The sequence below is a fragment of the Anguilla anguilla genome, chromosome 7 (genome assembly GCF_013347855.1).
Source record: "Anguilla anguilla isolate fAngAng1 chromosome 7, fAngAng1.pri, whole genome shotgun sequence".
Taxonomy (NCBI): Eukaryota; Metazoa; Chordata; class Actinopteri; order Anguilliformes; family Anguillidae; genus Anguilla; species Anguilla anguilla.
This window is the reverse complement of record NC_049207.1, coordinates 6,128,869-6,145,124: the sequence shown is the minus strand read 5'-3', so window position 1 is coordinate 6,145,124 and position 16,256 is coordinate 6,128,869. Positions and strand designations below refer to the sequence as shown.

General features: G+C 46.2%; 1 protein-coding gene across 5 annotated transcripts in view; it reads left to right on the top strand.

The window, feature by feature from the left end:
* The window catches only part of LOC118231797 (coiled-coil domain-containing protein 136), a 35,753-nt gene that overhangs the window by 12,349 nt on the left and 7,148 nt on the right, over positions 1 to 16,256 (top strand). For 3 of the 5 annotated variants that reach the window (XM_035426050.1, XM_035426052.1, XM_035426053.1), the window contains exons 2-8: positions 3,222 to 3,539; positions 5,330 to 5,404; positions 7,784 to 8,086; positions 10,602 to 10,719; positions 11,194 to 11,491; positions 12,638 to 12,772; positions 15,734 to 15,848. In XM_035426050.1, the coding sequence (XP_035281941.1) occupies positions 3,222 to 3,539; positions 5,330 to 5,404; positions 7,784 to 8,086; positions 10,602 to 10,719; positions 11,194 to 11,491; positions 12,638 to 12,772; positions 15,734 to 15,838 (1,352 nt within the window). In that variant the 3' untranslated portion in view covers positions 15,839 to 15,848. The remainder of the gene's footprint in view (positions 1 to 3,221; positions 3,540 to 5,329; positions 5,405 to 7,783; positions 8,087 to 10,601; positions 10,720 to 11,193; positions 11,492 to 12,637; positions 12,773 to 15,733; positions 15,849 to 16,256) is intronic. The other 2 variants (XR_004766150.1, XM_035426051.1) reach the window with 2 other exon arrangements.

Genomic DNA, 16,256 nt, shown 5'->3' with positions numbered 1-16,256 from the left:
ACCTCTCCTACAGACAACCCGATAACAAGGCTTCTGTTCCTGACTAAAATTAGGAGATAAAATGTCCGCTAAGTTTGTTTTGGATCTCCGCCGCGAGTGCCACCCCTCATTATCTATGGCCCTGTCTGTCTGAATTCCCTTTACACCTGACTGGGCTTGTGGTTAAATCAAGGCTGTTTGTCAAGGTTGTGGACCACTGAAACGCAGAGGGAAGATAAATTGGTTTGAGCAAGGTAATTACTGGTCGTATAAGGAGGCTAAATGGCTAGATTGAACGAAAGCCTGCCTATGCTGTAGCCCTTGTGGGCTCGGGTGGATTAGTCTTACAGTAAATCTAGTGTAAGCTACTCTAGGGAGTGTGTGTGTGTGTGTGAGAGAGAGAGCGAGAGTGGCAAAGTGAAGGAGATAATTTTCTATTAATTTTGTTTCATATCTAAAATTAAATCAGGAGATGTTATAACAGGTGAAGATGCTCATGCACGTCACTCGTGTTTTAAGTAAAACGGTACGTGGAACCTTTGCAATGGTCTGGAAATATTTTTTCTCCTGAAATATGTGTCTGTTCGAAATGTATCAAAAAAAAAAAAAGGACCCACATAGATTTTTATCATAATTTATATGAACGGAATTCTAGGGGCAGCTGTTGCTGCTGGTGTGGAGGGCTTGTGACAGGGGCAGATGTGGATGTGTTATCTAACGGCTGCAGCGTCCACATCCATTGTCCTGGAAACGCATTAGGCTGCCAAGTGGGGCATTCCGGTAATGCACCGCACGGACCCATTATTGACGTATCTCAGATCTGTCAGAGCTGTGTGCAGTTGAGGCCTTTTTAAATGGAAACTGCCGCCAGGTAGCCTGCTGAGTGAATTCAGATATATTGACTGCTTGTTTTTTAAGTGCTGGCATGCCTCACTCTGCTGCTTCCAATGAAGGGAAGAAGTTTGGGAAGGAGTGAAGGATTGTGGGATTCGGTAGCTCATGACTATTTGATCAACATGTGAAAGGCTTTAATCGTCAGCTTGGGCTGATTAGGGACACATTGCTCTTTCCTCAGAACGAAATGTCTTTTGGTGCTAATCCACAGGGAAACCCACACAAAGAGGTGTGCGTGTGTGCGTGCATGCATGTGTTTGTGTGTGTGTTTGTGTGTATGTTTTTGTGTGTGTATGTGTGTGTGTATGAGTGTGTAGGTGCACGCGAGTGTACGTGTGCATGTGTATATGTGTGTGTGTGTGTATGAGTGTGTGTGTGTAGGCGCACACGAGTGTGTGAGTGTGTGTGTATATATGTGTGTGTGCGCGTGTGTGTGTGTGTATGAGTGTGTGTGTAGGCGCACGCGAGTGTGCGTGTGTGTGTATAGGTGTGTGTTTATGTGTGTGTGTGTATGAGCGTGTGTGTGCATGTGTATGTGTGATTTTTGACTTTCTAGCCCCTCCCAGTGCATGTAGCTGCACACTCTGTGTGTGTGTGTGTGTGTGTGGGTGGGTGGGCGGGTGGGTGTTTATGTGTGTGTGGGTGGGTGGGCGGGTGTGTGTGTGAGTGTGAGTGTGAGTGTGAGTGTGAGTGTGAGTGTGAGTGTGTGTGTGTGTGTGAGTGTGAGTGTGTGTGCGTGTGTGTGTGTGTGTGTATATGTGTGTGTGTGTGTGTGTGTGTGTGAGAGAATGTTCGCGCTCATTAGTCTCATGTCAGTGAGCTCACTCGTGTGCAGACGTATTCTCCGCTGCTGATGAGGCTAAGAGGGCTGTAGTGACCTCATCTCCCTCCCCGCGGGGAGCTCATCTCTGACACCTGGGCTCCACGCGCAGGGGCACACGGGGACTCCTGGAATCGCTAACGGGCACGAGCTCTAAGAGGATCAGAGGCCCGTGTCGTCTGGCCTGACGAAGGGGTGTGATCTGCAAGTCCAGACGGACTTACTCAGAGGCAGGGCTCTTGTGTTTACTCATGACCCCCAAATCCAATGCGGTTAGACTCACGTTCCAAATTTAACTTCCATTCTTATCAAAATAGCTCTCTCTCTCTCTATCCCCCCCCCTCACTCTGTTCCCCATTCCCCCCTCTCTTTCTTTCTCTCTTTATATATTAGTATATATTACAGGACAAACTGTGTGCACTGGATTTTAATTAGATAATGTCAGTTCATTTCATTTTCATAACAAGGACTGCTTTTGAACGCTAAGGCAACACACTTTAGTCGAGCTACTGTACATCTGGCAGGCAATAAAGACAGGAGACTTGAAACCGTTGAGATTGATTATAATGGGTGGTGTAGACCACTCCCATCACCCCCCCCCCCCCCCCCCCCCGACCCCAGCAAACAGGAGCTACACTTTATAATACTATCAGACAGTACAGGGTGTGCTAATTCTCCTTTGAAGAATTGCTGACAGACAATTAGCTTTATTGTGATAAATACGATGTAAATTGGCTCCTTGAAAACACTAATCTGTTTATATGAATGAAAAAAGCTCCTCTGCTTCTGTAAATATATGGGGAGTGTACTTTCTGTCCCCTCTCCTGAGTCCAATGCCATGTTCACAGCCCAGAGGAAAGGCTTGGAGGAGAGCCTCTTTTTCACTGACTGACAAAATGACTAAGAAAAGCCACATTTGGTAATGAAAGAGAAAAAATATAATTTGAAAGTACGAATGTATGATGGTAGAGCAAATGTCGTGTTCATTAAAAAGGGAAGAGAGGTAGAAAGGTAGAGAGAGAGAGAGAGCTAGATGCTGGTTCCTGTCACTGTTATTTATAGCTTTCCTTATACTGCCACAGGGGGGCGCACTTTAACACATATGTTCCATCCGAGCTTGATCCCAAGAGTCTGATGGATTATTAAGAGCCTGAATCTGGAATATTCTGTGCCTGGTAAGACGCTGCGCATCTGCGACACATGGTCACCGGTGTTCTTTAAGCCTCATAATTAATCCAATTGGGTAGTTTTAAGTTTGGATGGAGCAAAAACCAGGAACTTCCCAGGCACTCCAGGATCAGGGTTGTCTCCCCTGTGGGCAGTACTGTGATACGAGGAATTCATTGATCCAGTTGTTCAGAAAAGTAATGAAGGGTACAGTTTGTTCCACACAGAGAAGAAAATGGCTGAAACTGAGTTTCTGTGTTCCCTGCTCTCTCTCTCTCTCTCTCTCTCTCTCTTTTTCTCTCTCTCTCTCTCTTTTTCTCTCTCTCTCTCTCTCTCTCTCTCTCTCTCTCCCCCATCTCAGACGACACCTGCGACCTGAAATTTGACAAAACAGTCATGGGAGATGAGCTAACTGTCAAGGAGAGGGAGGTGCTGGAGGAGAACAAGCGGAGGAAGGAGAAGGAGGCGGAGGGCACCGATGTGGACAAGGATCATGGGGAGGAGGAGAAGGGCGTGAAGGAGGAGAAGCCGGAGGACGGGGAGGAGCGGAACGAGGAGCTGACGTCGGAGGAGCAGGAGCTTGAGGAGCTCAGGGCCCAGGTCCTGCAGCTGCTCCTCGAGCTGGAGGAGGCCAGGGAGGTGTCCCAAAAACACGAGGAGAGCTTCCTGGAGATGCAGGGTGAGCCCTACTTCTACCGATCCGGGCCCTTATTCATTAAATATCCCATAATAGGAATGTTGATCTAGAACGAGGTTTCCCATGTTCATACATTGTTCTTAACCTTATGCATTTTGAGCCAGAAGGAAAAATGGATCCTCTGCCATCATTCCTGTTCCATATTTTCTGGATATGGGTCCAGGATTTTAATACATGAGAACAATGTCCATGGTACATAATGATAACTCACATTTAGTTAAGGGAGCCCATGAGCTGTCTTTCGCTCAGTATCAGGGATTTCTATGTTTATTTCTTCATATGTGCACTAAATTCCTTCATATGTGCACTAAATTCCTTCATATGTGCCCATTTTTAAGTCATTAACCAAAATTAATACATAATAAATATATTAACAATGAGCTGAAGGCACGCCTTTGTTGTTTAGTTGATCACTTTGCTGGGAATGGATGCCTCGGGAAGCCTCTGTATTGAGCGCGCTCAGTGGCTTCTTGTGGACCCACTGGGTGTACTGTAATGCGATTTAAGCTGTGACCTCCGACAGCTGCATTCTTAAGGAACTTTTTGTGTTTCCAAACCGCGCTGTAACGTCGCCCCCTGGGTGATTCTTACTGAGCATGCTCAGCTGTCAGGGTTCCTCCACAAACAGCTGTTTCCACTTAGGGCTGCCCTGCTACTTCCACGGCCATTGCTGCTGAGGTCTTAGTCATTCACCCTGTCATAGCACTGGCTCATCAAGACACTCCATTTCCCAGTAGAGCAAGACAGGCAGGCACGCACTATGCCTTCTGAAACTTGTGTTCAGTTTGCGCTTTCCCTTTATTATATGTCTATGTTATGCTCAATAATAACCTTTTGTTGGTCTGGGAACCTGTATAACAGGGGAACTAGATCACAAAAAGTTTTCATTTTTGCACATTCTATAACTATTTCCAATTGCATTTTTGCAAATTAATTTGAACATATTACTTTATGGTAAAAGTCAGCTGCTCTGAACACTACTCTGATGACCTTATGTAAACTCAAACGTAGGACTGTACCATTTGGCAGCCTTACAGCAGGATAGCATTTGAGGACGTGCGGTTTGAGATGCCTTTGTGTCAGGAGGGATTACCGAGAAGGGATCCAGATCAGGATAAAAAAAAAACAATAACAAAAAAACAACCCCACATGCTGCAAGTTGACTTTGTCTTGGATTAAAAAAATAAATTAAAAAAAGTCTGGGAAAGTAGAGCCCAAGTCCTTAATTTGGAGATCTGCCCTGTGGTCTGGAATCTAATCCTGATTGTACCAGGTCCTCTGTGGTTTGGATAACTGCGGGACGTTATGGAACTGAAGCAGGAATGCGTCGGTCTGAAGGGTTTTCCCCTGCTGCAGTCTCTCTCTGTACATGGCCTTATGGGAAATGTAGTCCTGCGTGTGGCTCAGCTGGTGGACTGCAGAGTGAAAGGAAATCCCAGCCAGGGAAGGCAGCCATTCTAATCTACATTGACAGAGCGCGTTGAAGCAAATGGATGGGCCTACAAATGCAATGGGATTTCCAAATGGGGCGCTAATTAAAAAAAATAGTATTTAAGAAAATGTCGTAAAGTGATCAAATCAAGTAAAGAAACCTAACTGCCATAGCAACAGAACTTGCGAGGAATCTGTTTTAGTGTTCCCTCACAGTACTGCTGTAGCTTAACATACTGTAAGACCCAACTGTAAATGCATGTGCATCCCCATCCCCGTGAGTGAAGCGGTGCGATCCCCGCTCTTACCGCTGCCACCCTTCATTCCCCCTCTGCCTGCAGGCCTTCTAGAGGACGAGCGTTTGTCTAGCGCCCACCAGGCGGAGGCTTTCACACGGCAGATCCAGAGGCTGCAAGGTAACCACACACACACACACACACACACACGCACACACACACTCACACACATACTCACACACACACACACACACACACACACACATGCACACACACACACACTCACACACACACACACACACACACACACACACACACACACACATACACGCACACACACACTCACACACATACTCACACACACACACACACACACACACACACATGCACACACACACACACTCACACACACACACACACACACACACACACACGCACACACACACACACACACGCACACACACACTCACACACATACTCACACACACGCACACACACACTCACACACACACACACACACACGCACACACACACTCACACACACGCACACGCACACACACGCACACACACCCACACCCACACGCGCACACACACATACTCACACACAGTCATACTCACACACACGTGGCAGATCCAGAGGCTGCAAGGTAATCAGCACACACGCACACACACACACACACACACACACAACACACGCACACACACCCACACCCACACACACACACACACACACAACACACGCGCACACACCCACACCCACGCACACACGCACACACACACACACACACACTCTCGTGCGGCAGATACAGAGGCTGCAAGGTAACCGTGCTGCTCACCACACACACACACACACACACACTCGTCAGAACGGATCCCAGGCGTTCATAGCTCAGGATACAACTGAAAGGATACAGCTTAAATATCAGAGCCACTGCCGCGGGTGCCTATCCCAGCATGCACTGGGTGGGAGGCAGGAATACACTCTGGACAGGTCGCCAATCCATCGCAAGCCCTGACACTCTCCACATAGCTCTTTGAGGAAATCTGGGTCTGCCAAGAGGGCGAAATTAATCAAGCGACTGGTTTTGATATGGGGTCATGACAAGGGCCACCAGGGGGGTCTCATCTATGCTCTAATTAACAGCAGCCCCAGAGAATGGTCCTGAACAAGCTGGGCCGTGTAGCACCAGGACTGCAGCTGGGATCAGCATGACATAAGAAAGCAGGAACGTAATTGGCTGGGCCGTGTTAAATTGTTGAGTGAAATAGAGTTCCGCAAATCTAGAAAGATCTTGGAGGGGAAATCCGTTTGGCTTGTTGATGTGCTCTGATCTAAATGGCATGCAGGATTCTCCCATGTTTCCCTTCTTCCACCACAACAAAAGAAGCATGCCTGAGTCCTTTCATGCCAAGGCCTTTGATTTTCTATCATATGCATTTGTTAGACCTCCATGATTCTTTCCTCCTCACTTCTTACTTCTAAGAAGACCTATTTAACAGAAAGAAACCACAAAATGTCTTCTGAAGTCCTTTGCATGTAAACGCACGCACACACACATACTCTCACACGCACGCACACACACACACACACACACACACCCATACACTCACGCGGTATGCGTTTCTCACACTGCTGCACAAACCCTGTGAGGAGCTGTGGATGTGTGTGAGGGCAGGCACTCCAGACTTCCACGCGCCCGCTGTGTGTGTCTGTAGGGCATTACTGATGGGGTTAAAGCTGCTACTTCACCCCGTACAGCCCTGGGCCCTGCACCCGTGTCCTGCTCCCTCACCCAAACTCTAATCCCTGGCAGGTTTTTGGCACTCCGTTCTTGGCAGGCCTTTAATGGTGCATGCCCCCCTGGCTGGCCACCGTAAGGGCTCCCTTTCCCATGCAATTACGTTGATTAGCGAGAGTTATGAAGCAAATTAAACAAACTGGAAAAATGGACGCAGTGATCTCTGACCTGTGCTGTAGCCGTTTCTGTGTTATCTGCTGCCAGCAACAAACACAGGCCTTAACTTAACTTAAAAAACAGTCGGCCATTACAGAGGCTACTATATTTTAGCCTTGCCTTATAGTGAACCGGCCTAACTGTCTTCTTTTTTATCCTCACAACTGTTCAGTTGCAAGACCTGGTAGACTAGGAGTCCTAGCCTGATATATACTATTCAGTGTGCCCATAGGTATCTTTATCTATTTGTACTCAGGATAAGGGATATTGAATGTGGTTTGAAATGTGTGGCTTGAAACTAATAGGGTTTTTTAGCATTAGATTATATATCAACATCAGACTTTATCAGGTTGTCACAAACCTTCCAGAGGGAAAGAAACTGAAAAAATATACTTAAGCCAACATGGGAAAAAAACTAACCCAACTGACTCCTTAAAACTAAGTGTAACTTAGTGACTCAGATTCCATAATGTCAGTTGGTTCCATAATGTCAGTTGGTTCCGTAATGTCAGTTGGTTCCATAATGTCAGTTGGTTCCATAATGTCAGTTGGGTTACTCTGTGAAAAAAAATGAATGACAGCCGCCTCTTAACCCCGCCCCCAGCCCAGCTGCGCTCGGTGCAGGAGGAGATGGACAGCCTGGAGGAGGAGAAGGAGAGCGAGCTGGCGGAGGCGCAGGAGGAGCTGCGGGCGGCGCAGGAGGAGGTGCTGGAGCTGCAGCAGGCGGCGGAGGAGGCGGCGGCGGAGCGGGAGAACGACATCGCCAGCCTGCAGGAGGAGCTGTGCCGCCTGCGGGCCGAGCTGCAGCGCCTGCACGCCGCCACGCAGGAGTACGAGCTGGAGATCACCACGCTGCGCGCCGAGCTCGCCATGAAGAGCCAGCGGCGGCAGGAGGAGCGGCGCGAGGGTGAGTGTCCCCCACAATCCCCTGCATCGCCAACGGGGAGGCCGCTAACGCCATCCCGCCAAGTCACGCCTCGGCTGGGGCCGACATGCCCCGTACCTCTACTGCACTGGGAGTTTGCCACTTTTCAGGGTTTTCCTACAGAAACAACCACAGTGACCACAGGCTCTCAGCCCTTAAGAACATTAACTTCTGTCCTGTCTATATATCCCTCACAACCAACCGCTTTCCACTACACTACTGTACTTTACTCTCCATCAGCACAACTGTATATTTCACTGTGAAGCTCTTTCTTGCTGTCAACCAATCACAGCCCACTTCCCCACTATATCACTCTCTGTAAATCACACTGTAGCTACTCCTTTCCTGTATTTGACTCTCTACCAATCACGCTGCAGTACTTGTACTGTATATATAGCTCTTGGCGAATCACACTGCATTACCCAACTTGAAATCACTCTCCACCAAATCCGTCCTTCCATTATGGTTCTTGAATTAACATCAATAAAATTCTCCCTCAGTCCTTGGGAGTTTCCTCTACAGCGGCAATAAGAATAAACCCACAGTGGAAAAACCGCAGTAAGCAATCACATATTCCAGTGCTTAATTTTACAAGCATTACGTAATCGAATTCGTAGTGAACTTGATTTTATTATTTTACCTAATTATTGCAGCTGAAATAATGATTCCAGCTGTCAAAATGTGGTTGTTAGCGGTAGAAAACTCGCCAAAAAAGGCCAAGAGTTGAGGATATTATGCTAAGCCAGCAAGGTTGCCAGATTGGACTTTTCCAGCCAGACTGCTTAACTGTCTCAAGTCGCAAAAAGAGAGAGACAGAGGGAGCGAGAGAGAGAGAGAGAGAGAAATAGAGAGAGAGAGAGAGAGACAGAGAGAGAGAGAGAGAGATCTACGTGTCACAAAGCAAAACCCATATTTGACATTCATCTGGTGTCTTGAGTTCCTAACACTTCAGTTAAGGCCTTTGATGAGAGTCATGTGCGGGCTCAGGGGGAAGCACGAGGACCTGCCGCTGAGCTCGTAGCAGCCGGGGAGGAGGAAGCAGGTAATCGCATTACACGCTCGCTTCAACAGGGGAGCGGACCGAGCGTGGACACACGCTCCTTCTCCCCAAACAAAGCAGAACAGCATATGATCAGCATCACCCAGTCTCGGGACTGACAAAGGCCTTTTTTCTGTTCTCCATTCGCTGGTCTGTGCAGCGTTGTTTCCTTCCTTTGTTTGTCGTCTGATGGTCCCTTGCTTGCTTTCTCTGGAAGGAGTCACTTTCACTCTCCCTCTATCTCCTGGGCACAGTTTCTCTTCCCGAGGTCTGCACTTCACAGAAAGATACCAACAGCCAGGGCCAAAAACATTGACTGAGCTAAACGTCTGTGACACAAATCATTCTCGGCATGATTTAATGTGTTTAATGTTTATACCTGTTGCTTTCTCTCTTGTGTCCCCCATGTCTCAAGAAATGCAGCCTTATGCCTCCATGTATCCACAATGTGCCTTCTTTCTCTCTCTCTGTCTCTCTCTCTTTCTCTATCTCTATCTCTACCCCCCTCTCTCCTCCCTCACTCTCTCTGTCTCTGTCTCTACCCCCCCTCTCTCTCTCCGTCTCGCTCACTCTCGCTGAACATCAACTACCCAGTGTCAACAGTTGCTCATTTAGTGCTCATCAATGCGTGCAGATGCAAACCACCCTGAAATCCCGGGGTGTTTCTGCTGGTGTTGAGCCCTGTAACTATGGTTACAATTGAATAGAATCATGACTTTATTGATGCCCAGTGAGGTGACTCTTCTTACCACCTGCAAAGCAGACATACAATAAATTAATATGTGTGTAAAAAAAAAAAACTAAATACAAAGAGCTCTGTAGGCCTTAGGTAATTATAGAGTAATCTTCACTGCATTAGTCAAAATATGAAGGGGCATCCAAAGGTTCATTAGCATATGAATCATCCAATTTAAATATACGGTACAACTCGCTGTGTTTACAGTCTGTTCTTTCAATGATATTGATGAGTGAAAACCTGCCCATGAGAAACAGACACACACTGCCCATTCACAGCCCTAACCTCTATACGAGGCACGTGTTGATCTGCATGCGTATTCATTAAGCTATTGTTCTACATAACCTTTCTTTGAAACCACACAGCCAGCACTGCCACAGCACAGGATGTGTACTTCTAGTAAATCTGTGACTATACTGCTCGTCTCAAAATGGTGTCCAGACTAAGCACAGAACTAGAGAATACACAGGCACCTGATTTTATATAGAATTCTAAACAGGATCTGCCTCAGCACTAACAACTTCCATGTCTTGGACCAGAAGGTGGTAAGTGTAAGTCGCCCTGGATAAGAGCATCTGCTAAATGCCTGTAATTTACTGTAATGATAGTTTTGGTAATGATCGCTGTCGGTCGGTTCATGTCTCTCCTCGCGCTCATATGTTCTCTGTGTTTCTCTGTTCCTGTGATTTTGGTTCGTCCCTGCGCCCGCCCCCTCGCCACAGGTGACGTGGGCCAGCTGAAGGAGGAGTGTCGCACTCTGAAGGACGAGTGCCAGGCCCTGAAGGACGATAACAGGCAGCTGTCGGAGAGGCTGCAGCTGCTGCAGCTGCACAGGAAAGGGTGAGGGGCCGCGCTGTGCCGTCTCCGTCTTCAGCGTGTCCGTCAAAAGCCGTCCGGCATTCAAAGCGTCCGGCGTTCAGCGCGTGCCAAGCTGCTACAGCAGTCTGTTTATTGGTCATGTCCGGTCGCACGTTTTCCTAAATTCCAGCCATTATGGAAAATTCCAGAGGGAGGTATATTTTTCGCATTCACACATCACTTGACCATTCACAGTCTTTCTGTGTATCGATAGAATAGGCATCCTGCACTGTGGTACATAAAGCTCCTATTTATCATCTTTAACTCTGAAAAACATGGGAACACCTAACTTTTTTAATACACTGTTGGTTGGCTTGCTCTGTTGTTGTTGGTGTTGGTGTTGGTGTTGGTGTTGGTGGTGTTGTTGGTGTTGGTGATGTTGGTGTTGCTGATGTTGTTTTACTATCGATACGCTGTGCCCTGATGTAAGATGTCCGCTTCCCCGCTCTGGAACAGCTCCAACGACGTGTACCTGGCCCTGAAGGAGGAGGACGAGTCGGAGGCGGGGGCGACGCAGGCGACCGGGAAGAGGGACGTGGGGGGCGGGTCCGACGACGAGCTGACCGGCAGCTACATGAGCATGACCCAGCCCAAAGCCAACTGCCGGCTGGTGGACGCGTCCATCCAGAAGAACATCTCCTTCGACGGGAAGCCCGTGACGCCCACGAGCTGGAACGGGGGCTTCGCCGAGATCTTCTCCCTCCGGGACCAGCTGAAGCTGGCCGAGGAGAGGGCCGCACAGGTGCAGAGGGAGGTAAGTGCCTTTTTACCTGGCGGACAATTTTTTAAAAATATATTATGAAAGACTTGGGAAGGCACGGTGGTGCGGTGGGTAGCCTAGCCCTGCCTCTCGGCCAATGCATGCTGGGATAGTCTCCAGCACCCCCCCTCGACCCTGCCCAGGATAAGCTATGAGCTATAAGGGTATAGATGATGGTTGGATGGATGGATGGATGGATTCTGAATGACTCATGAGTTATGAGTATGTGTATAGCTTTGCATCTGATTAATTTGGAAAGGGCTGAAGTAGACCAGAGATTCTCAACCCCTCTTACTGAGTTAATTGATTCCCCTTCATAAAATGTGGATGAACTTATGTTCAAATTTTGGAATAAGAATGTTTTCAATCTATGTCAGCACATGTGCATGTAGACTGTATTTGGTGGAGTGCACGTAGCAGCTGCAGAGTGTGGTGATGAGTGTGAATGTTGACGAACGTGCATTAAGACAAACATCTTCCAGGTGAATCTTGTGAACCCTCCTCAAGCCTACCCATAACCCACCACTGGGTCCTCCTCATGCCTACCCATAACCCACCAGTGGGTCCTCCTCAAGCCTACCCATAACCCACCAGTGGGCCCTGACCCACAGTTTGGGAATCGCCTTCACTTAGAGCTGAAAATTGCTCCTACCAGTAATTGGTGTCATGGAACTTACGTGGTTGGCCCTGTGTGTTTGTCTGTGTATACAGGATAACTGAGTAAGATACAAAATTTGGATGAAACATTATTAAGTGAATGGTTTTGAGATAAAGACTGATTCTGTTTTAAGGCCACTGTGACTAGTTGTTGACAGCAACCAAGCTATTCAGTTTACAAAGAGGCTGTCTGCATAAATATTATAATCATAAACCTTGTGTCATTCTTGATTGAATAAAATTGAACTTGGACAATGTGACATTGTATATTGTCATGAACAGAACCATCTTCATTCTCTCTTTTCTTATTTTTCTGACTACTCTCTTGGTTTCCCCTCTCTTTACCTCTCGCTCTGCTTTTTCTTCTCCCTCTCATTTTTGTCTCCCTGACCATTTGCTTCTCTCTCTCTGTCTCTCTCACACTGTCACTCTCTCTCTCTTACTCTCTCTCTGTGTCTCTCTCTCTCTCTCTCTCTCTCTCAGTGTGACGGGTTGAAGGCGGAGCTTCAGGAGCTGCAGGGCCTGTATGACTGCAGTCAGCGGGAGAGGGCGGAGCTGGAGAGCGAGCTGCAGCGCTACCGCGAGGAGCTGGGCAGACTGATGGGGAGGAAGGCGCAGGTGAGGCGTCACGGGGGTCAGAGGTCACAGATCAGACAGACTCTCGTAATAACCGCTGAGCATTCCACTGTTAGCGTCTGATGCCACTTCTTTGGTTCACTGACGGGATTTAAAGCGTCCACTTCTCTCAACCTATGCTAGTAAAAGTAAAATGGGTTTCTATTGGTTGCAGCAAAGAAGTGGTTGGGAGTTCATCTTCTGACCTCTTTTAAAGTTCTGGGCACTTGCCAATGTATGTGTAATACTGGCCACAGTTGCCATAGCATGGGTGTGATTGTTGTTGAAAGAAATTGAAAGGTTTAACAAAGTTTTATCTTACAGTTTTTTTCCCTTTGTATCTTGTGCAATGTGTGCTGCTTTTTAATGAATCTCAATAATGATGACAGTCATGATTTCACTGTTGCATCTTGTGATGTCACACCATCTCTGCTGAATCTGTGACCACAGCAGCAGCGCTAACGTCTTGTCGCTAACGCCCTGTTGCTAACGCCCTCTCGCTAACGTCCTGTTGCTAACGCCCTCTCACTAACGTACGTTGCCTGCGCCCTCTCTCTGGGGCTCGGCCTCTCCCTCAGTCCTTCGCGTTTGTCTCGAGCAGCACGTCCGCGTCATGCCCAGCTGTCTCTGTCCACATAGCCCCCCAGACCGCTGTCCTGTCACCGTCTTATCTGTTCACAACAAAGCGTCCCTCTCATAAACGACTGCAGCATAAAAGCATAGCGCTGGAATTTAAATATGCCCCTCTCCTTCATCTGGAAGATCTGCCTAAGACAAAATAAGACTGAATAAGCCATAAAGCTTTGTGAAGGTGCAGCTGAATTTGCATTCCTTGTTTTATTGTCAGTTTCCCCAGAGGTACTAAAATAGATATTAACTTTAGAATAAATATATAATAAACACTAAATAAATTTAGACATTCTTGAATTTTGCATGGTACTTTATCCGCATTAGGTGCTTCCAATAGTTGCAACATTAGCAACAAGAAAGATCTGGAATGGTCTGGAATCTAAGCACTAAATCAAGAGCAGTTCTGAGTACTTCATAGCAGAAACATTATCTACCCTCTGAGCAGTTGACGTTAATTTAATTCTCAGTGTCTGTATTGTGTGACACTACAGGGATTTAGCTGCAAAGAATGGTTTCTAATCTTATGGATTCCAATAATGGAACAATAACATTTAAAAATACCTATGGAAAAATAATAGGTTAACTGAGCATACACAGTCAAAAAAAGCCAGTGTTAATTAAACTCTAACAGTGTTACTTCAAATCGAACATAACATTTGGTCCCACTCTGTTAGAGTTGAAGTAACCAACGGAGGATTCTAGCGGTGGAATTATGTAATATCAAGAGAACATTGAATAAGGGCCAGGCACAATCTCGTAGAATGTGGCTGTGAATGTGACACACCTGGTCACACCTGTATGACATCACTCATCTGCCCCTCGTAGCTGTAGATTAACCTGTGATTAGCCCCTCCCCCCCCCACACCACTCTACAGACCACTTCTCCCAGGTTTTCTCCTGGCTGAGATGATAATGTGCTAATAGCTAATGTGCTAGTAAGTGCTTTTGTCAGTATCCTAGCAACAGGCATGACAGTTACAACTTGGGATCCAAGCAAATGACCAAACATACTTAACAAACTTCAATGTTCTGAGGTGCAGAACATTGAAATGACTGTTCAATATTTAGCTACAAAGTTGTCAATACACTTTAAATCATGAAAAGAGGAATAAAAATGTACTTCTGAAAAGCAGCAATTATTTGAATGTTTATGAATTTATTGAGTATGTACCACTTATAACACAAACATGCTTTTTCTTCAAATTTGCTGTATTTTTGTCTTGAAAATGATGTGTCAGTGAATTTAATATGTGAACTAAGAGTGAAGTGAAATTTAAATATTAGGCATAAAAGTAGCTAATGAGGCAGTCTGAGCTTTTCTGTAGTTCAGGCCTTGTTATTGTGGTTTCAGCAATGTACTGAAACGGGTACCTGAGATAATTGTACATGAAAACTTAATCTGAGCTTTTGTGTCCAATTTGAATTTTGGATTGGATCCAAAAGTGCTGTTGCTAGGGAACCTGACATCACACTTTACCAGCAAATAGAAGCTTCAGCTGGGAGGGGAACCCTGGTTGGTGCGGACAGAGATTTTATAATGGCAAGATGGAAACCTTGGCTGTTGCTTCAGTCCTCTCTATGAAGTGAAAAACCTTGAACTTTCTTATGGTAGATGCTTTGTGAAGGAACCGCAAGAACTGTGCTACCGTGCTGACACAAGTAGCTCATTTCATGATGGAACTCCAGCAAGCAGAGGGCCGAAGTAGGAAGTAAAGTTTAAACAGCACAGGTTCCCATCTTGTCATTATCAATCTTTGGAGCTGTCCTAATCACAGTCTCTTTTCTGTTTCCCCTCCCTACATTGTCTCTCGTTTCATTATTCTGTTGCACCCCTTCATGTATTCTTGGATATACGCTTTTGTGTTTATGCATGTACATATTTATACCCAACACTGACCTTGTCATTCACTCTCTGTGAAAACTCAAACAATCTGGTATTTTTATGATTATCTATCTATCTATCTATCTATCTATCTATCTATCTATCTATCTATCTATCTATCTATCTATCTATCTATCTATCTATCTATCTATCTATCTATCTATCTATCTATCTATCTATCTATCTATCTATCTATCTATCTATCTAATCATTCATTTATCTATTGTTTGCATACATTTATTTGCCTATGCCTACCTGATCATGTTTTATTTATCTATTACTCTATCTATATATATCTACCATTCCATATGTAATTGTTTCTTTTTTTGTCTTTTACTCTCTTGCCTTTTTATTTTTTTTATTTTCTCACCTCCTCCTCCTCCTCCTTCCTCTTCCTTCCTCCTTCCTCCTCCTTCCTCCTCCATCCCCCACAATCCCTTGTTTCTCCTCAGAGCTCCACCCCCCCGTCTGAGCCCCCTGTTCTCTCCATCCCCTTCATAGGAATGATTGTAATAGTGGCCCTGATTTGGTGTTGGTGGTCGGAGCTCTCGTCCTAGAGAGGAGAAGGTACGAGTATGCCTTTATTTATCCTCCCGGAAGACCAGGGACTCAGATAAACATCCGGCCCCTTTGCGACAGCCTTTCTGAATGCCAGAAGCAAAGCTGAAATCACAGGCATTTGTAACTGCGCAACTGCAAAGTAATTACTAAGTAATTACAGCACATTGAAACTGAGCCCGTTGACTGATGTAAATAATGATGTACTGTGGAGCTCATATCATTGAACAAACCGTAGGGGCTAGAATTTGATTTAGATTCAGCTGGGGTAGGGGAAAGCATATTTTATTACATGCACTGCAGACATGAGTTACAGACATACCTGCAGTGTCGTTGCGCATTATTACATTTGTGTACAGCTGTGAGTACATTTGCATACAGGACAGTCAACACACCAGCGTCTGTTCTGTTTCAATC